The sequence below is a fragment of the Kogia breviceps genome, chromosome 13 (assembly GCF_026419965.1).
Source record: "Kogia breviceps isolate mKogBre1 chromosome 13, mKogBre1 haplotype 1, whole genome shotgun sequence".
In the NCBI taxonomy this organism is placed as follows: domain Eukaryota; kingdom Metazoa; phylum Chordata; class Mammalia; order Artiodactyla; family Physeteridae; genus Kogia; species Kogia breviceps.
In genome coordinates, this window is record NC_081322.1 from 37,275,862 (window position 1) to 37,298,392 (window position 22,531).

The 22,531-nt window shown below is 40.6% G+C and overlaps 1 protein-coding gene across 2 annotated transcripts in view; it reads right to left on the reverse strand.

The window, feature by feature from the left end:
- The window catches only part of BVES (blood vessel epicardial substance), a 40,088-nt gene extending 21,119 nt beyond the window's left edge, over nucleotides 1-18,969 (reverse strand). The window contains exons 1-7 of one of the 2 annotated variants that reach the window (XM_059083663.2): nucleotides 18,770-18,966; nucleotides 18,119-18,289; nucleotides 14,642-14,878; nucleotides 12,402-12,526; nucleotides 9,565-9,752; nucleotides 8,730-8,838; nucleotides 649-816 (exon numbers count right to left, since the gene is read on the reverse strand). In XM_059083663.2, coding sequence (XP_058939646.1) covers nucleotides 649-816; nucleotides 8,730-8,838; nucleotides 9,565-9,752; nucleotides 12,402-12,526; nucleotides 14,642-14,867 — 816 coding nt within the window. In that variant the 5' untranslated portion in view covers nucleotides 14,868-14,878; nucleotides 18,119-18,289; nucleotides 18,770-18,966. Of the gene's footprint in view, nucleotides 1-648; nucleotides 817-8,729; nucleotides 8,839-9,564; nucleotides 9,753-12,401; nucleotides 12,527-14,641; nucleotides 14,879-18,118; nucleotides 18,290-18,769 lie in introns of both variants that reach the window. The other variant, XM_059083659.2, reaches the window with a different exon arrangement.
- Nucleotides 18,970-22,531: the final 3,562 nt, after the last annotated feature.

Here is a 22,531-nt window from a genome sequence, read left to right on the forward strand (position 1 = left end):
CCTGGAGAACAGTACTTATCACGGAAACAAGGTTTGCAAGTTCTCTTCCGTAATCATTTTAATTTCCTTCTAAGCAAATGTGGGGAAGTGAAGATCAAACTGCAAATTGTTGGAGATCTATACAGCTCTGAAATTCCTAACCGAATGGCCGCAGGCTTCCAACCCATACCTCTCGTCACTTATGGGCATTCTGGGAGGGGACCTGACCAGTAGAATGTGCAAGACTGGAAGACACAGGGTTAAAAAGCCAACCTCCTGCTTGCTGGGGCTTATCAGCATTGATCAGTCTGCAACCTTCCCCTGCCCCGCCTTCCATGGCCTATACCACTGCCTAGTCCTTCCACTCATTTATCATCTTCCTTAGATTGCTTGAAAGACTCTTTAGGAAGAGGATAGCACCTCATCACCACAAATGGCGGTCCCTGACATTCACAGACACCTCACCAGGTCATGGAAAATATAATAATTGCATAATACTTCCTCAAGCTTGAGAAATGATTCCCTGAAGGGTCTCTAAATTACAAGCATCCCCACTTCACTTAACATATGACAAATTAATGAAGATTCAGGAAAATATATATTGCATAAAAGGAGATATACCTAACTATACATATGTATTTAACAAAACAGACTCAGAAAAACACTTACTTTATCATTTAAGGTGGGGTCATTCAATGAGTAGAGCTTATTTGTAATGTCTTTTCCTATAAGATATCTAAATATTTCATATAGGAAAGGCTCTGATTCCAGAAAGTAAGTTAATCTTTCTCTTGACCAGCATAAAAACCTGCAGTTATCATCTGCAATAATGGTGACCTGCCAAAGAAACAGAGAGAAAAATGTATATGAATTATGATGTTAGTAACTTGGGGGAAGGGAAGATTAGAATAATTTAGTGGATATTATCATAGCAGTGCTTTGTCATATTAGTTAAAATAAGATCCATACACACTAGCTTCTATAACTAAGTAAAACATTACATTTAAAACCAAGCAATCTGTAGACTAAATGAAAGCAAAGTCTTCAAGTTTTGTTGTTCTGTTTTGTGAGGTCTGGTGATAGAAGAATGGCCACTGTGTCAATAGCACTGCTACAGAGTGTGCTAGACTGATGTCCCAATTGGATGTACAATTTATGGCTAAATATTTCTTTATATCCAGATAATTATACTAGAGAATGAGAAAGCAGACTCACGTGAATTGGTTTTAGGGCCCAGATGGTTACGGATAAATATGGCTACTAAGGGTCCTTTTCTGGGTCCTTCTGTCATAGGTATTTCTTGAGTGTGACCTACCAAGGGTAGCCCACTGGGGACACACACAGAGGTCCCCCAGTTAGCTCAGAACTGGGAAACCATACCTTTTCCTTAAGTGTTATCATATAGGAAAGTGGGAAAGCATTGTAATTGCACTACACAGAATTTAAGTATTCCTTAAATACATCCTCTCTCCAGAGCAAGGGGCCACGCCCTCACTCCAAGTTCAGGGTCAGGACACCCTTCCTCCCATGGAGGTCCTTCTGTCCTTCACGTGGCACTCCTATCACTGAACTCAAGCTCATCTGTGGTCCACTCTCTCCTGAGCACCCTGAGGGCAGCAACTGCATCTTCATACTGAGTGCCTGGCTTCCAACACTGAGTGGTGCTCAGTGCAGGGTTACTGATGAAGAAATTAACATATGAACACAAATACTGTTGAAGGCAAAAACCATTTTTACATCTTCAACATTAAACCCAATGCTTGTCCAAGTGGGAGATTAATAAAGGTTTCTAAATTGACATGAAGTCATATCTGGGCTCAGAGTAAAGATTTCCGAAGGAGCTCTTTACCCTTTGTTAGTAAAAAAATTGAACATATTTCAGATGACAAGGGGGTATTTATGTCTACTAGGAGAGAAAACAGAAAACCTAGTTTCTCTCCTTATGTCAGTGGTTGAAACCTGACCTTTAGTAAATTAGAGGGTTTGGCTACAAAAGGTGGGTCAGTGTTCCTAGAAAAATAAAACTGCACTTATTTATTCTATTAAATAATATTAAATACATTAAACAATAAATCCCCCAAACCTACATTAAACAATAAATCCCCCAAACCAAACGCACTGGGATTTAAGAAATGCACCTGCAGCTCTGTGGCTCCGTAAAACACTAAATTTCATTTATTCTTTCAACATACATTGTTAGGCTTGTACTTTATGCCAGACACAGTTCAAGGCACTGAGGTTACCATTATGAAGAAAAAAGCCAAGATCCTTGCCCTGTGATGCTTACATTCTAGTGGAGGAAGCCGATGATGAATAAAGAAATGTGACAATCTCAGGTGGCAATAAGTGTTTTGACAAATACAGAACAGGGGAAAATGGTAGAGAATGAATAGGAAATAACAGGTACACATAATGCCACTCACTTTAAGTATGTATTGTACTTTAAAACATTTAAGGTGCTTTTACATCTATCCTGTAAGCAGGTCCTTAAAATTGCCTTTGAGGTAAGACAGATAACATTCTTCCTCATTTTCCAGATGCCAAATGAGAAGCACCAAGGGGCTTCCCTGGTGGCGCAGTGGTTAAGAATCCGCCTGCCAATTCCGGGGGCACGGGTTCGATCCCTGGTCCAGGAAGATCTCACATGCTGCAGAGCAACTAAGCCCATGCGCCACAACTACTGAGCCTGCGCTCTAGAGCCCGCGAGCCGCAACTACCAAGCCTGCGGGCCACAATTACTGAAGTCCGGGCGCCTAGAGCCTGTGCTCCGCAACAAGAGAAAGAAGACACCACAATGAGAAGCCTGCACACCGCAACAAAGAGTAGCCCCTGCTCGCTGCAACCAGAGAAAGCCCGCATGCAGCAACGAAGACCCAATGCGGCCATAAATAAATAAATTTCTAAAAAAACAAATGAGAAGCACCAAAAAGCTTAGGCAGGAACACATTGTAATGAATGGTGGAGGGAGCACTGCTGACTTCCAGCCCAGGCATATTTTTCCACCAGGCCAAACCCTACCCAATGTGTGCTAGATTCATCAAGACAATCACAGAGAAAGGCATTTGGTGAAGTGACCACAAGGCTGACTCACCATCGAGAATCCTGCACACAAAGAACAGCTGAACACAATGTCATGAAGCCTACATTCTAGTGGAGGAAGCTGATAATAAGTAAAGACATTTCCAAGGGGAAAAAAAAGATTTAAAGAAGTATAAGGTCAAGAGCCATATAAGCCAGTCCTGAGGAGTTCCCAGAGATAGTAGGAGATGGGCTTGTAAACAGAAGGCAGCTGAGTAACATTCTAGAGGAGTAATTAGAGAAGGTGAGCACCGGGCACTCACGGTGGCACAGTCCGGCACCCAAGTGTTGAAGAAAGGGTTAGGAATGTTGAGGTCCCTTCATTTTGTGAAGATGTCATCCATGCCTTTGGAAGATACAGTTCACGAACAGTGGGGGAAGAAGTTAAAAGAGGAGTTGGAAATCATCCAAGAAAAGAAGTCGTCATTGCACTTAGGTGATGTATATGCATTTAACTTTTCTTCAACCATTTTAATAACCTCAAGTTGCCCTGAGGCAATAATACTTTCAAAATGATACTATAATTTGCTTAGCCACCATTTCCTGTATTTTTTAAAATGTTTTTTAAAAATTGAAGTATAGGCGATTTACAGTGTTTCAGGTATACAGCAAAGGGATTCATTTATACATATATCTATGTATATATATCTCCTTTTTCAGATTCTTTTCCATAATAGGTTATTACAACATATTGAATACAGTTCCTCGTGCTATACAGTAGGTCCTTGTTGTTTATCTACTTTATTTACAGTAGGAAGCCACTTATTTTATTGAAGTACAGTTGATTTACAATGTTAACTTCTGCTGTACAGCAAAGTGATTCAGTTATACATATATAGTCTTTTAAAATATTCTTTTCCTTTATTGTTTATCATAGGATACTGAATATAGTTCTCTGTGCTCTACAGTAGAACCTTGCTGCTTATCCATTCTATATATAATAGCTTACATCTACTCACCCCAGCCTCCCACTCCATCCCTCCCCCAACCCCCTCCTGCTTGGCAACCACAAGTCTGTTCTCTACGTCTGTGAGTCTGTTTCATAGATAGGTTCATTTGTGTCGTATTTTAGATTCTGCATATAAGTGATATATGGTATTTGTCTTTCTCTTTCTGACTTCCTTCACTTAGTGTGATAATCTCTAGTTTCATTCATGTTGCTGCAAATGGCGTTATTTCATTCTTTTTTATGACTGAGTATTATTCCATTGTATATATGTACCACATCTTCTTTATCCATTCATCTGTTGATGGACATTTAGGTTGTCTCCATGTCTTGGCTATTGTGAATAGTGCTGCAATGAACATTGGGGTACATGTATCTTTTTGAATTATAGTTTTGTCTGGATATATGCCCAGGAGTGGGACAGCTGGATCATATGGTAATTCTATTTTTAGTTTTCTAAGGAACCTCCATACTGTCTTCCACAATGGCTGCACCAACTTACATTCCCACCAACAGTGTAGGAGGGTTCCCTTTTCTCCACACCCTCTCCAGCATTTGTTATTTGTAGACTTTTTAATGGTGGCCGTTCTGACCAGTGTGAGGTGGTACCTCACTGTAGTTTTGATTTGCATTTCCCTAATAATTAGCGATGTTGAGCACCCTTTCATGTGCCTATTGGCCATCTGTATATCTTCTTTGGAGAAATGTCTATTTAGGTCTTCTGCCCATTTTTCGATTGGGTTTTTTTGTTGTTGTTGAGTTGTATGAGCTGTTTGTATATTTTGGAAATTAAGCCCTTGTTGGTCGCATCGTTTGCAAATATTTTCTCCCATTCTGTAGGTTGTCTTTTCAGTCTGTTTATGGTTTCCTTTGCTGTGCCAAAGCTTGTAAGTTTGATTAGGTCCCATTTGTTTATTTTTATCTTTATTTCTATTGCCTTGGGAGACTGACCTAAGAAAACATTGGTACAATTTATGTCAGAGAATGTTTTGCCTATGATTTCTTCTAAGAGTCTTATGGTGTCATGTCTCTTGTTTAAGTCTTTAAGCCGTTCTGAGTTTATTTTTGTGTATGGTCAGAGGGTGTGTTCTGACTTCACCGATTTACATGCGACTAGGCAACCATTTCTTGTTGATGGTGGAAAACGATTTTAAACCTGTTAAGATTATTATTCAATTTAAATGTAGTAACAATATTCAAATAGTAAGCTATACCTACAGTATGTATGAGTCTTATAGGTCCCTAAGAGCAGGCATTTAGTTGGAAGCAGGTAGTTAGCATATCGACTGAGGTCATTTCAGTGGATAGCTGATGCTTCATTACTGTCAAATAGACAGATTTACTGAATGATTTCCTGTCACAACAGTCAGGTGAAACATATCTTTAATGAGGAATTTTTATGATGCAATCTAGGAATTTTTAAAGCTTCCATGAAATACATTTGCTTCTTAGGTTATTAGGGTACCTCAGCAGTGCCATGCTTGAGTTCTTGTGAAGAATTTCACAGAAGAAATAAAATCAAACATGGCAATGGAAGACACAAAAGAATTTCTCTCAGGTAGGGAATTAGACTAAGCGTTTGTAACCAGGTTTGCTGTGATTACCTCAAGGTGCTGGATTAGTCCCAAACCAATCCTACACCCTCACATAATGAAAAGACCTTATCAAGAGCATCGGAGGGAACTGCTGAATGTGCTGGAATGGGAAAGGCAGTCTGACACTATGACTGGCTGACTGTCCTCGGGGGAGAATTTATTATTTTCTTTGTGCACTGCACAAGGTTTCACACACCAGGAACATGAAAATGTCCTGGAAGTGGTCTATTCATCTAATTCTTACTGAGTTTTCATCTGCACTAAAACACAGCAGAGTCAAGACTGGCAGATTAAACTGCTTTGCAACTTAACCCAAAGATTTACCTAACACTAAGATAAGGTTTTTTTTTTTTTTTTTTTTTTTTTTTGCGGTACGCGGGCCTCTCACTGTTGTGGCCTCTCCCGTTGCGGAGCACAGGCTCCGGACGCACAGGCTCAGCGGCCATGGCTCACGGGCCCAGCCGCTCCGCGGCACGTGGGATCTTCCCGGACCGGGGCACGAACCCGTGTCCTCTGCATCGGCAGGCGGATTCTCAACCACTGCGCCACCAGGGAAGCCCTAAGATAAGGTTTTATTTAAAAGCCAGTTATAACTCAGTGTTCATTTATTTCACCAGAGCTTGGACATCTGCCTCCAAGACATTCTTCTTCCCTTAAAGTCAATAAAGGTTTGATTTTCAAGCTTCACAGCACAGGATGTGCTATGGACTATGGGAAGGCAACAGCGGGAGATAAAATCCAAAAGAAAAGTGGAAATGGCAAAGCTCGCTGGACATGAAACAACTGTACAAAGAAGAAACCAAACACAAAAAACTACCTTTTGTGATAATGATACTCAAGACTCTCCAACAGTTCTAAGCAGCAGCTTGGGTCTGTAAGTACTGACACAGCACCTAGGGGGCAGCTGGAAGTTTAGAGTCGTTGTCTCAGCTCTGTCACTCTGCTGGTCATCATAATTACCGCACATTCCTGAACAACAGTCACTGTGCAATCTCAAGGGACAGTCATCAAGTCTACTTGCTTCCTTTCCGCCTTTCACCCTACGGTAGAATTCAGTAGCAGCCCTACCAAAGAATGAATTTAAAGAAAGAAAAATGCAAAGGAAGCAGCTCCTTGTCAGAACACTTGTACGTGTTCAGAGTTAGAGAAAAATGAGATTAGCAGGTAAAAAGCCATGTGGACGGAGATGTCTGGCCATTGACTCTCAGGTCTGTAAATGCCACCGGCACAGATAGCGAAAAGTTGGTCCTGGGAGCACCTGCCAGTTTTCACTGCGAACTCGCTTCAGGAAGAGGCATTATACTCCTACACAGATGTGCAACAGCTATTTTTACCGTTGGGTATCTGCCAGTAGGAACATTTGGTAAACAATCAAAACAGAATCTTTCCCGAGGGCTTACTCTGATGGGAATCTGCTCCAACTGTACAGGACACAGTCTCGATGATGCCAGGGCAGGTTTTACCCATTGACCCATCAGGAAATGCCACACCAGACTTTTATGCCGAGAAAAGCTGACTAGTCTTCAGAAAGGCTGAATAAATAGCCTTCACTCAGCTAGGGTACCTCGAGTTTGGTCACGTTTTTAGAAACATGAGGAACATTTCTCAACTACTGAATCCCAATCCCTAGTCCCCAAGAAGAAAGAGAACTGTGACCAGTGGCAGAAATGCCTTTCTTGTTGTTAATTTAATTATAACTGTAACATAATTTGAAGTCCGGTGGAAAAGACAGTACATGTTATATCCCAGGGACTATGTGCTTCTGGAAACAGAGGAGGTTCAGTTCCCACCTTTTCCCCAAATGCCAGTCTCTTCAGGGTTGGATGCAGCAGATAAATGTTGGGCTTTGGAAGAAGAAATTGTAAGGTGGTCAGAGGAAAGAGGGAGAGAGAAAAGAAGTGGCCCTGTGCCAGTTTGTAGATGGTGGTGATTAAAGATACTATAAGAATAAATCTCAGTGCAGAGCTGACCCTTGAAAACGCAAGGGAGAGTGTAAATGAGGGGAGACAGGGTACAGCATCTGCTTTCTCCTCTCCCTTAAGCTCAGTGAGCTTGCAGCCAGCACTGCAGCCAGGTGGTAAATTTATATGAGACCTTCTAGTAAATGCACATAACTTTAACCAGGTGTGTGGTTACTCAGGCCAGTTACTCAGGCAGAGTAGGAGCAGGGCAGGCCTGACAGCATTGTAAATAAACTTAAGTAGTGTCTGTGAATGTGCCCTTTTATCTCCATGTGGCATCCCAAATTGAGTGGCATTTCAGAATGAGACTCAGAGATAAGATTCTGTCATCAAGAAACACTGATTTTTTTCCTCCCTCAGGTGATAGCATCCCCTTCTATTCCATTTCCCACCTAAATACATTTACCCTCTGGCTCATAAGAAAACCTGTTCTCAGGATATTTCCTTACTTCTGTTTATCTAAAGGCTGAGACTAAAGGAAACTCTCACCCATTTTCTTGGTTACTCTCCTAACAATAATGAGGGGAATAAAATAGGAGAGCTGGACTCTCACAGAAAGAATCAGAACAAAGTGTCACATAATGGAGCTTTTTTTTTTTAGGATACAAAAAGAATCAGGTTAAGTAATCATGTTCAAATTATTGTAATTGTGAAGAACTTCAGTCTTTGCCATGAAACATATTCATTAAATTTAAAAGAGTAAAGTGGTTACAGTTTTTTTTCATAAGGATTAACAAAGTAGGTTCTCTAGGGCAAAGTCAGTTTTCTGTTTTTCCCCAATAAAAGTAACTAATTACACGTTTTAAGAACACTGATTTTCTATAATTGACATTTTCCTTTTTTCTCATAACAAGAGCATTAGATGTTCTCTATGGAAAAATTATAAAGATTCAAATAAGCAAAAAGGAAGAACACAAAAAAGCAATCAAACTCACAACCCAGAAATAACAGTGTTAACACAATGGCTAAATCAGGATGGATCTTTCTAGACCTCTTCCTGTGTACATACACACACTACTTTAAGTTTTACAAAAATGGGGTCATACTATATATTCCGTATGGTAATCTCTTTTTTCAGTAAATCATGGCCACTTTCCCATCCATATCCTTTGGATTTTGAATGAGATATTAACTAGTTTCAATCTTCTTAAAAATCATGCCAAAACATACCTGGAATTTTTCACCTTTGTGCATCTGGGTTGATCTAAATTCAGGAGAATCTATAAAGGCACAGGGGTAAATATTATGCAGAAAATGTCCTCGATAGGAGACCTTCATTCTGATAATAGAAATTAGTGTTAATAAACGCATAGAATAATCCACACATAATATGACAAGCCTTAAAATCTCCATAATCTTATGGGTTTGTATTTTGTAAAATTTTAAAGAACCCCCCCCAGGTGACTGACATAATTAAAAAGCCCTTCCTGAGGAACAAGTATTAATTTCAAAATAAATTTCACCACCATCAAGGGAAAAAAAGTGTCCGTATTGAAGAAGACATGTGCCTTCCAATGGTTATCATTGCTGTTACAGCTGGAGTGACCATATAATTAATTACTCAAACTGGGACACTTTTGAGAGGGAACAGACACTGGCTGTCTCCCCAGGACACTGATATCCCTAGAAGTTGTATTTCTGTGATGTTCAAAAAACTAAGCAAGTCACCTCTGAAACACACATAAGCTCCTTAAATTTTAACGCCCAATTTAAACCTATTACAATTCTGCCTCATTCGATTTAAATAAAACTTCCAAAAACGTTGAAAACTTCACAAATGAAAACCCTGACGTCAACAAGATTCACAGCAATAAATGCTACATAATTTGACCATGTTGCCCTGTAATATTCTAAAATGCAGTTGTCTGATGAAAATGCACCACCAACCAGCTCTGTGATCACTTCCTTCATTAGTTGGCAACATTTCCTTTCATTCATTTCCTACCCAGAAGCCAGAAGAGGATTCCAGGCAAACGAAGCATTTCGATTTCCACAGAGCACTTACTTTCCCTTCAGGAGAATACTCAGACGGTCATCAACTGAGGTTATATCCTCTGCAGCATAGGTCTCACCCTTTTTCAATGTTTGGATCATGCAAAACTGTCCAGTTAACCTTTTGAACAAATCTGGAGGCACCCGGAGTGGTTCAAACAATCGCTGGTAGATGCTCTTGAGTTCCTTTTCGATTTTTACCTGAAAGGCAGCAGTGACCAGATGCCACACTAACGTAGCAACACCAAAACATTGGCTTCTGTGGTCTAAATAGGGATTTTGAGAATAAACAAATCTGCAATGGATGCCATCACCCTTCTGTGTATCGGTCAATGGAATATGACACAGAAGAGTAAGTGGTGATGTAAGTTTAGACGCTAAAAGGGCACTTTTGCAGTTAAACTGAACTCTGAGAGCATATGGTGAAGATCTGCACTATTGATTACATCTCTCTCTATGCGCTACCAAGCAACCGTGGAGGTTTCGAATGCTGTCACAACATTCGCCTTGCCAATCTTAGCATTTCCTACAAACAACGTAAAACCTTTTCATTTTTAGAATACTCTTGTTTCACAGAAGGAAATTACACTAACTTTGAAATATTACAGCAAGAAAATAAGTACATAAATTAGGAATCAACTTGGAAACAAATTTATGAGGATACATACATTAAATATTTTTTCTGTATATAATTATTATCTAATGAGTTAATATAGGAAAGCAGACATCCACAGCTGCAATTGTTGCTTCTCATTTATTCTGAAGCAAAGTGAAGAGTAAAGAAGTTTCCATGTAGTGGTCTCATCCTGAGCTACCATAATCTCGGTAGAATAGAGAACCCACTGGCCAGTAAGGCTGGATGCTAGAGGGAGGGAAAGCAAAATGGCTCAATCACCTCTGCTGTCAGACTATTCAAGGACCGGGTCAAGCCCCATCTTTGCACCCAGCATTAGTCTGGGAAATCTGTACAGCATGTGAATGAACTTTGGGGTTCAAATGATCATCCATCTCAATGAAATCTACGGTAGCCACACCATGAAGCTTACAGATGAAGATGACCAGGGCTGCTCAGATGTCACTGCAGCCTTTGAAATGCTCTCACTTGTCCTGCTGTTTCACTTTAATGAAGTACTAGCATTTATATTTTTCAAAAAGTTAGGTTTATTGTCAGAGAAGGAACAAAAGCACAGATACTAAGTGATTTACTTACCTGGTGCTACCATCACATCAGCAACTTCTGAATCTTATGTTCAGAACTTGGGGTTCTAGTAAGTTCTGATATTCAGAAGCTGAAATCCTTATCATTACTATCATCTACCTTCTCCACTCCACAGCTCTCATAATGAGTGTTTAAAATAATTTATTCACAAATCTGTCTCACTTCCAGCATGCACACTAGCCAATGTGGCACAGCAATGAACATATGAACTGAAAAATTGACTCATATTCATAATCTGCTCATCCTGCAAGTCTTAGTTCAAGTCCCAATTCCTTCATGAAGCCCTCTTAATTCTTCTCTTTGAAAGCATCCACTTATCAAATGTTTTCTTGAGCACCAATTAAGTGCTAACCATGCTTGGCAGGAACTGGGAATATAACAGTAAGTGTGGTAGATGATATTATTGTTTCCAGCTATTTGCTGCTTCCACCCCCGTAAGAGGATCATATATCCTCTTATCCTATCCTACTGCCACATCATCAGGCTTGGTCATGTCATTTGCTTTGGCCAGTGAAATGGGAGCAGAAGTTTTATGAAACATTGGGTGTTTCTTTTGTTCTCTTATATTTTTCTCTCTGCCATGAGAATGCGTGTCCAAATAGAACCTGCTGCTTCAGCAGAGACCCTGAAATGAAGAAGATACATGGAATAGAATCACAGCTGCCACAGTCCCACAGTCCATATATTAGGTTGGTAAGGAAAAAAACCTGTTGCTGTTATAAGGCACTGAGACTATCAGATTGTTTGTTACACAGCATAATGTAGTGAAAACTGACTAATACAGTAAGCAAAACAGACTGTGTTACAATGTTTGAGGAGATGACCGTCTAGTGGAATGTCTATTACATATATCACCTGTATCATCGAAATTATAATTTCCTATGAATTATCTTGTTTTCTAATAGTTTTCTATGTGCATGTCTGGCCTTGAACATAAGATTAGAGCAAGCATGTTATCTTTTACTTTATTGAATATTTGTATGTGCTTTGGACAGTCAACAAACAGCTGTGGAGTGATTTCTAGGAGCCATGCTATTTTCCTATTCTGTTTGTTCTTGGTATGACCAAGGAAATACAACAAGGAGTGGAAAAGAAAAAGTTAAATACTAGTGTTTTCGTAACAACTCACCAAAAATGGTGATTTCCTTAAATGAGTATTTTGGACATAAGAAAAAAAACAGCTATTATATTTTTAAAAATAGCATGAAAAAATAGCATACGCTATTTGTAAATCATTAGCAAGTTCATGGAAGTTGTCTCTGAGCACTTAATTTTATAACAAGGCAAAGATTTTCCAAAGTGACATCTGAACATCAATAAGCAAAATAAATAATGAAGTTAGATGACTAAAAAGAGAGAATACTGTCATGTTCTCTCATGTGTAAATTGCCCTAATGATTAAAGACGTTTTAAAAACTTGTTGGTAGAACAAATTTCGTGGTGCTCAAATATTTCACTTTCAGAAAGAAAGTGAAAGTCTTAGCAAGACTTTCATAGAAAGTCTCATCTTCAGAAAAAAATGATATTAAAGGGCCTAAAGATGTTAGATGCTCATTGTCAGGTCTGAACAAAGTACTTGAAAAGCAAAAGCTTTAAAGTCTCTTCTTTATTAATTAATTGTTAGTAATTACCGGTCTTTTCTTGTACAAAAGATATGAAAGATGCAAAATGTTGATCCCCAGGAACACCGAGTTCCAGATCATGATATCCAAGGCACATCGGTAGAGCGTGGCCCAGACGATGTAAAGGGTACATCCTGTTGAATAATGAAGTGGGCATGTTAGGTGTCTAGAGTAGCGTCAGCATGTAGCTTAAAATCCTCCATGTATAAAATAAACCAAACACATCTTAGAAATACCTAAGACAAATATCACATTAAGTTGATTACCAAAACAAACAAAACCAAAACACACTTTGTTGTAGAAAACTTGTAAAGTATAAAAACCATTTTTTAAAGGAGGAAAAACAACCTCATAATTCTACTAGTTAAAGACAACCACTATTGATATTTAATACTTCCTCACAGTCTTTATGTATTTTTACCTGATGGCAAACCTAATGAATTCACAACTTAAAACCTATTCTTTTACTTAATGCAGTGAGTTTCCCATTTCATTAAAACTCTTCGTATACATAGTTTTTAATGACTGTAATTAATTAAACCATAATTTGTTTAACTATCTCCCTACTGGTTGACGGGTGAAATGTTTTGGCTGTAATTTTTGATAAGTAGCAAAAACAGCTTTATACATAAAAATGTATCTGTTCTTGTGACTGCTTGCTTAGGGTGGATCACCTGACAGTGAGCCAAGGGAATAACTTTATAGGTTTTGATGACACTAAAGAACTGTTTTCTAAGAGGTTTGTGCAAATTTGCAGTTTCTTTTGATCAGTTTTATGATGGGAGAATCAATGTATATTTTAAATTTAAAATAAAATTATCAATATCAATTATCAACACAAATATATCAACAGCACATATGCACATAAAAACTAAATCTCCCATTTAAAAAAGTTATCCATTTGCAATTTTAAAATTTCATCAGAATGATTTGGGGCACCTGAATAACAGCCCAAAATACAAAAATTTTAAGGTTCTTTAGGTAATATTGCGTAGCAAATACTGAAGACATGTAAAATCTTATTACTTAAAGGAGACAGGGTGACATAATGGAAGGCCTGACTGGGAAGCTGGAGGACCTGAATTATAGTCCTGGTTTGACCACTTTTTCCTAGTCTTAATTTTGGATGAGTCATTTAACTTCTCCAAGGCCTCAGTTTCTTCATTTATAAAGTGTTGGACTAGGTGATCTCCCTTGGTCTGTTCCACCTCCAAAACTCTGTCTTAAAAGTCATAATTAGCTTTTGCTTTTTTACAGGGTGTGGTTTTATTTTTTCACTCAATACTCTGCTCCTCCTGCTGTAATCCCTACCTGACTCAGAGGTAACAGCCACACAAGTCCTACAAGCTACCTTCTAGCTACCCTTCTACCACCTTCTTTGACCCTTTCTTGTCATTTGTCATATATTTCAGGCACAATGAGCTACTCTTCGTTCTCCCTCAACATGCTGAATCTCCCTCTCCTCTGTGCCTTTTACCTGGATACCATACACACTCACACTCAGAGAAATCCTTCTCATCTTCCCAAAACCAGCTCCAAAGTTGTCTCTTCAGTGGACCCTGGTCTGCCTTTCTGCTGAGCCCATCATGCTGTCCATTTTTCCCTGGCACTGGGTGCACACCTGCATCACAGCATCTGATCTGTCCTATGTGACCGCCCATCTGTTTCTCTCCAGCCCCCAAAAGAGTGTCTTTCTCAAGGATGGGGACTGCATTTGTCAATTTCTGTCTGACATATTACAGGTGCTCAAAAATGCACCTGAATAAATGAATCACCAGGGACATAATCACACAGAGAGTAATCTGTCAAGGATCACTGGCTAAAATAGTAAATTGTTTTAGTATTTTGATGTGGATTAATTTAACGTGCTTCATCAGGGTTAATAGAGCACCCCCCCCCAATTTTACTTGAACTATTTTGTCTGGGTAACTGTGTTTTTGTTCTCAGTGTTGCTTTACTTGCTGCAGCAAGTAAATGCCTATTCAAACAATGATAGTTAAAACTATAGAGTACTTACAATGTGCCAGGCACTGTTGTAAGTCAAATATCACACCCACTCACTGAATTCTTACAACCCCAGGAGGTGGTATTTTTACCCTTATTTGACACGTGGGGAAACTGAGGTATAGAAAGTTTATTGACCCAGTTACACAGTTAACAAGTATGTAAATCCTGTGAAACCCCCAATACAAAGTCCATCTGATGCAAGTTATAGAAAAGTTACATAAAATCTCAGTTAGGTATCTTACCTATAGTTAACATCCCCCTAAGAAGTATCATATGAAGGTGAAGAGTAGTTGGAATAACCAACCCAATTGCAAAAAAAATATTTGCTACATGAAAAACTAGATGATGTATCTCTTTCCAGTTTTCACAAGTGGTCTCATTGGAAGGCACAGGTAGGATAGTTTCTAACTCAGGTGTAAAACCTATTGCAGTTGATTCTGCCAATGGGCTGGACTTGGTATAATTCATCTTGAAAATTCCTATAAAAACAAATAAACAAAAGGACAATAAAAAAATGACAGCTGTATCTTATCACCCCTATGGGTGTTATACCAAAATTATTTCTGTGAACTAAATGTTGGTAAATAGACTTCTCTGGTGGTTATGAATCAGACAGACCTAGGTTCAAATCCCAGCTCTGTCACATATTAAATGTATCTATTTCCTTATCTGTTAAATGACGATAATACTTCATTGACTTTATGAGGAAACGAAATATATAAAATACTTAGCATAGTGCACAACTATTCTCTGATATATATATATATATATATATATCACTCCATATATCTATATGTTTGTATCTAAACATACTTGGAAGGGGAGAGAGAAATGAGGGAATTAACTAGTCTAAAAGACAATCACCAATGTTCATAAACCATAGCTATTACAGTTATTTAGTATAGCTTTCTATCATACTCCCACTAGTGACACTGAATCCAAACACAGGAAAAATAACTAGAAAAACCGATTTTTTTAAAACCTTCAAAAAATTAACACCTTACTATTTACTATTTGAAGGCTTAGGATATTTGGAAGGCTTTAATTTCATACTGTTGTTAAATCACTAGAGCATACATATATACATTCTAAATTATCATATATGACATAATAAATATATTACTATAATCATTTATATATACAGAGAGAGTGTTAACATTTACTCCTTTAACTGTCTAAAGATTTACTTTCCCATAGAAACTCTAGTTGGTAGCATCTCACAAATTGAAAAACAGTAAACTTCCAGGTTCCTTATATGGAAGAGGGGTCATGAGTATACATTTGACTATTTAATATTAGAATCTGTAGCAAATACGTTTCAGAGAATATACATTTTACACATGAACACAAAATGGCACTATTTCCTTACTATATGACCTGTCCTCTCTGGTACTTAAAAAACTCTTTCTATTGTTAATTATACAAATTGGTCCCTGGCAAAAAAACTATGTAGATTTACAGAATATGTGAAGTGTTCTGTTTCGGGCAAAGGATTCCCAATGGGGACCCACAATATGTCTAAATTTAATTTAGAGATATGATTTTCTTTCCAAATAAGGTCAAACAATAAGCCATATTTTTCCATTTTTTTTCTTTTCATCCATCACACTAAAATAAAGGTTTTAGGTGGTAGAATCAATTGGTATCAGGTTAGGCATTTTGAAAGGACTTTAAAAAATTCCACATCTCTTAAGATGATAGAAAACTATACATGCCTAAATTTACAAACTGTGAATGAAATGATCAAGTCAATTAAAGATCTCTTCCCATAATTCTAGAACACTTCATACATATGAGAAATAGTTGACTTAGATATTGATTTGCTGCAAAAAGGAAAATCATTAAAATTCAACTACTTTCCAAATGTTTTAAAATTGAAGTACAGGTGATGTACAATATTATACAAGTTACAGGTGTATGATATGGTGATTCACAATTTTTAAAGGTTACACGCCATTTATAGTTATTATAAAATATTGGCTGTATTCCCTGTGTTGTACAATATATACTTGTAGCTTATTTCATACATAACAGGTTGTACCTCTTAATCCTCTACCTTCCAAATGTTTGGCTCAATAAAAATACAAACCTATTATGATGGGGGGAGGAATCATTATTTTAATAACTCAATTTATACAAAGTTTGCTTTCAAGAACCAAATCAGAATTAATCTCATACGTTTTTCAGGAGGGAAAATGATATTAAATGTCCTCTATCACTCATGATGTCAATATCAGCTTATGCATTAGTATTACATAAGCTAAAAATAACTGCCATTTCTACTGCACTTTAGAATGTGTTTTCATTCCCATTGTCCCATTTGTTCCCCTAACTAACATATGTTTTCTATGAGACAGGGACAAAGTCATATTCACCTAAGTATATCCAAGGCCTTGCCTCTGTAGAGAATGCCAGAGGGGAAAGCCATATGGAAGGTACACAAAAATGACAGACATTTTTAGAAATTACTTTTCTGTCTCCCCAAACCTCAGTAGTAAAGATAGGGGAGCGCCAAGCCTGCCTGAGGCTGGGAGAGTCAGGTTCTATACTACAAGAGCCAGGGAGCCACATAAGCCAGGGAAAGTCACTTCTGCTGCTTGGGTTGGCTTCTTCCTGGGAATTGAGACAACTGGACTAGATGGTCTTTGAAACCCCTTCAAGTTTTAATAGCCTGTGGCTCTAATAGATATTTATATAGTCAGTTAAGTAATACATATTCCCCCTCACATCCACCTGATTACACCTGTCCTGCCAACTAATTCACTGTAATTCAATTTCAGGCTTTTAAAATTTCTCCAACTGGCACTAAAAGTACCAATTTCTGGTCAAGAGAAATGATAGGAAAACTATGATCTACTAACCCAAGAACCAAGGACACGGTAATAAGAATATTTAAAAGGTTGAGATAATCCTACAACATATTTTGATGCACCGCACCCTGTTAAAAATATATGTATAGTCCATATATTTATTTAATTTTCTATATGCAATATATATTGTATAGTAATTAACATTATATATTATACATAATTTATTTTAGTTGTATGTTTATATGTTTATTATTTATCTAGGTATACTTATCTATATGTCTATTTTGAAATGCCAGTAACCTACTGTCAATAAATATGGATCGGATCGTGCCAAAAAATATGGAAACCTCTTGCCAAAGGTTTCAGCTTCCTTTGACCACTACTTAATAGTTTTATGCGGCTTGCACTGAACTATCCTTATACAGAGAATGAATGAGTCTAACGAGGAAGGTTAGACGGGTAAATTGGTAAACGTTCAGGTTAATTTTGGCTAAATCAAGAGAAATTTTCTTTTTCCTCTGAGTCTGATTTCTTAAATTACCTGTTCTAGTTAAGTCCTGTTTATCTATTGCTTTTCAGGTAGGTGTGTGCAGGGCTAAATAGCTAAATGGTGAAACTAACATTAACCCTTCACCAAACTACACAAATGAAGAAGATAACAGCAGTGAGCATAAGTCAGGCTCATAGACTAGCGCAATTCATTCCGTGATTCTAACTGAATCTTCGTTTATCTTCGGAATGACAAGGGCACTATGTTGCTAAGAGTCTTTCCGTACTTATTCTTGCTCCAAAGCCAGCAGTTTCTGAGACTTATCTGGCCAACAACACGTTTCCCAAAGCCTCGGAAACGAGGGCGCGGGTGGATCTCGGTTTCCCCAGCCATCTGCTCTCCCCAGGCGCCCAGCTCACCTCGCTCCTTAAAGAGGGAAGGTCTGTGTCAACTGGTCTTGATCCGAGGCTCTCGCGCCACGACGGGTGTGCAGTGAGCGCCCTGACCCACCTCGCATTCGCAGCGCCAGGCCAGAGCGCGCGACCCGCTGAGCCCGGCTGCGCGCTGCCTCCGCGTGGGACCCGGAGGCCCTACAGGGGGCGAGGAGGAGCCGTAGAGAGTGGGTTCGCGGGCCGTAGAGAGTGGGTTCGCGGGCCCGGAGCCTTCGGAGCCTCTCGGGGAGGGGAGAGGCCGAGCTCACCTAGAGCTTGCGGGCAGCAGAGCGCGGGAACCGGCACCCGATGGGGCCCAAGCGCCTGAGGACGCTGGCGCTGCCAGACCCGAGTGGAGGCAGTTGACATCCGAGGGTCTATGACCGCGACGCCCAGGTACGGGGTGAAGGGCGGCTTCCAAGGACAGGGAACCCCGCGAGGGCGCGGCCAGCGAGAAGAGGGCGGGGTTCCCGGCGGCCGGAGAACCGAGAACAGGCAGCCGCCGCCCGGGAGGGCAAAGTTGCTCCCAGTTGAGCAGGGATCCAACTTTCGCTTCCCGATTTAGCCACGGGAGCTCGAGGCTGCAAATAGCCGGGCGCGTTGTGGGAGCCCGCGGCAGCTGCGCCTCCCGCTCCTTACCTGGCTCGTCCCTGGCGCGGAGCCCGGGCGGTGCTGGCCAAAGTTTGGGGCGGCAGCGGTGGGGCGCAGGCGACACGGACGCGAAGGCTCGACGGGAGCCCGACGCGAAAGCCTTGGCCGATCGGCAGGTCGGGAGGCTGCTCGGCGTGTGCCGGGTCCCCGCGCCCGCAGCGGCTTTGACTAAAATAGGCATCACTGCAGCTGCGGCCGGGGCTGGGGCCGCACAGCGCACGCGCCCAGCGTCCCGGCGCCCCCCGGCGGGCGGAGTCCCGGGCCTCGGCCAGGACTCCCCGCCCCGCTCCTACAAGTCCGCCGCCGCGTCTGCACAAGCGTGGTCCCGTTTGAAGTACCCGCTTCTTTCTTTCCTGGTTTCCTCTCTACTTCTCGGTTCTGTCCTAGTTTGGGCACGAGTAGGGGGCGGGCAACAACTTGGGGCCAGCGGCGTTGGCTGCTCAGCCTCATGGGGATAACTCGAGCAGTCGGGTCCCAGGAGGGAGAGATATCAGAAGGAGAAATGAAAACTAGAATCATTTCCCCACAAAGTCGAAAGACCCACTCTCATAAGTCCTTTCTGGGACAGTCGCCCGCATCTCAGCACAAGCCGGAAGGACCGGGAGAGCGCAACTCGGCGTCTGAGCCTGGCGGCGGAGGCTGGCTGTTTGGAGGGCACCGACGCGAGACTGCGCCCTCGGGGACCCGGCGAGGGGCCAGAGCAAGCCCGCCCTGCTGCTGCGGGGGCCACGCGGGAGAGACCTTCGACACGAGCCTCGGTTTTGTTTCCATGGAAGAAGGTACTTATCCGTAATTTGCATTCCCGTGGTGGTCCCTGGCCCTCCACTCTAGGCGAAGCTCCACCCGGAGGTTGCCACGTGAATTTGGCAGATTTGGGACCCTGACTTGAAAAACGAGATATGAAAGTACGCTCCAGTCAGTCTTTACTGTTTATAGAGCACAACTCTTTTGGGTAAGAAATGCAGGGCAATTTAATGAAGAGTTGGTATGGGGAAGGAGTTGGAGGACAAAAGAGGAAGGTTAGGTGGGCATTCACAGTTTCCACCGAAGTGTCTCATTGACGGATAAAATTTGTGCCAATTATTAGAGTGTGAGGTCGTTCATGCGTGCCAAACATGCGCCAAAGACCCAGGTACTTTATAAAGTGAGGACCTGGGTGTGCACACTCGCCAGGCCTCTCCAGTTGCAGAAGCAGTGCAGCATCTTCTTCAGGAATATGGGCCATAGTGCTGCAGAGAGCAGGTTTGAATCCTGCCTTTGCCACCAGCCAACTGTGTGACCTTGGGGAAGTTACTTAGCTTTTCTGTGCCTCAGTTTCCTCTTTTGTACCTTGGGGGTGATGATGGTGATGATGACTGCACCTGTTTCTCATAGGATTGTTTTGCGGACTAAATGATTTAATATACATAGAAGGCTTAGAATGGTACCAAGTAAGTTCTATGTGTATGAGTATATATTCTACTTACAGAGCTCCTTCTCTAACATGTTTGAAATTTGCTATATCTATCCAAGATTTATTTTCAAGGCTACTTCTTCAGAGTCTGTTTCTTTTTAGATGCTCTGCCAACCATTTTGGTAGCTGCCACTGCATACATTTTAAGGTGTAGGTTTAATAGTAAATGTGCACAAAGATTTTGCATGGATATTTATTGGAGAATGGCTTGTAGTAATGAACACTGGAAATAATTTGTAATCATAGGGGACTAAGTAAATTATAGGACATCCAAATAATCTTGTTCTAAGCAGCCATTAAAAATAATTTATAGAAAGATATTAGAGACGTAATAATGTCTGCTAATTATACAGAACAAAGGTCAGCAAACTCTGGCCCAGAGGCCCAGCCTACTACTGATTTTTGCACAGCTCATGAGCTAAAGCGATTTTTACTTTTTTTTTTTTTTTTTTTTTTTGTGGTACTCGGGCCTCTCACTGCTGTGGCCTCTCCCGTTGCGGAGCACAGGCTCCGGACGCGCAGGCTCAGCGGCCATGGCTCACGGGCCCAGCCGCTCCGCGGCATGTGGCATCCTCCCGGACGGGGACACAAACCCACGTCCCGTGGGATCCTCCCGGACTGGGGCACGAACCCGCGTCCCCTGCATGGGCAGGCAGATTCTCAACCACTGAGCCACCAGGGAAGCCCTACATTTTTTAAATGGTTGAAATCATCAAAAGAAGAGTAGTATTTCATGACATGAAAATTATATGAAATTCATATTCAGTCTCCATAAAGGCAGCTATACGGAGTTGTGATAGAAACTATATGACCCTGCAGAGCCTAAAATATTTACTATCTGGTTCTTTACTGAAAAACTTTACTGCCCTTTGATATAGAGTGTACTTTGTGCCAGGCACTGTTATAAGTGGTTAAGTATATTAAGCCATTGAATCCTCCTGATAGAAGTAGTTACCATTATTATCTAAATTTTGTAGACGGGAAACTGAGGTAACAGCGAGGTCGAATAGCGTGCTCAGGGTCACACAGCTAGCGAGAATCTGAGCCGGATGTGAACCAAACAGTCTAGCTCTACAGCTTACGCTCCCGTCCACTACCTGTACAGTTTCTGCCACCTTCTGTCACTGCCTACACTGCCTCCCGTAAAAAGATGTTAAGTAGAAAAAGGCAGGTTACAAGAATGTGGAGAACATTACAAACCATCGGTGATGTTAAGCAGTAAAATGCTTACATTCCTTACTCCAGAGTACTGAAGTTGTAAGTGATTTTTCTTTTTTTCCTCCTTTTTCCCCTCCCTCTCTCTCTCCCTCCTTTCTTATCTCCCGTTTCTCCTCTCTCCCTCTTCATCTTCCAACTTCTACGCCTCCTCCTGCATCTTCTTCTGTGAAATTTTCTATGATGATTATATGTTACTTTTATAAAAATTTAAACACGTTTACTAAAATAATAGAGCCCAGGTTCTGGCTTTTGCAGACTGGGATACCAGACTCCAGTTACGGAGTCAGCTGTTACTGGACATACTCCTTACCTAACAGGATCAGATGCCTGTAAGGCGTTTACATCATATCAAGATTGCATACTTTTATGAAAAGAATACTAGATTCTATATCATAAGACTTGAGTGCTGGCCTTGGATAGTGTGTTTGCTCGGAGTTTGTGTTCCACAGGAAGAGGAGACTGAACAAAATCCGTGCCCCCTCACTATAACCCGTCTAAGGATTAAAAGCATAATTTTTATGTTTGAACTTCTTATCATTGATATATGAATATCAGCTCTATAAAATTCAAAATAAAAATTCTAGACACAGAAACTTGGGTTGCGGAGTGCCCTAGGCTCCTTGGTCTCCTCCTGCTGGGCATGGAAAGATCAGATTGAAAGACTCAACGCTATTTAAAAATGAATATGATGCAAGGAGGTAACTTGCATAGAAGTGTAGAATGAAAAGGGTACGAGGCTTAAATAACAGAACATAGGGCAGCCTGTCTCCTCTGCAAAAGCTCTAGCTAGTACAGCTTAGATTGACATAAACAATTATTTCTACCTTTATTTCTCTATGGGCATCCTAGTCTGCTTTTATCATTTGGACAAAACCTTGATAAGATTTCAAAGTTCATATAGAACAAGTTTGTGAAAATAAAACATGACCTGAGGGAGTCACTGGTTTTAAAAGTATGTCGCATTACCTTCCTTATCTCTGTCTGCCCATGGTTTACATCATTGTAGACTTTCTTTCAAATGTTACTCCGAACTGCACAGAGGCCATAGCTGCTTCTGGTATGGTCTCATGGCAGACAGT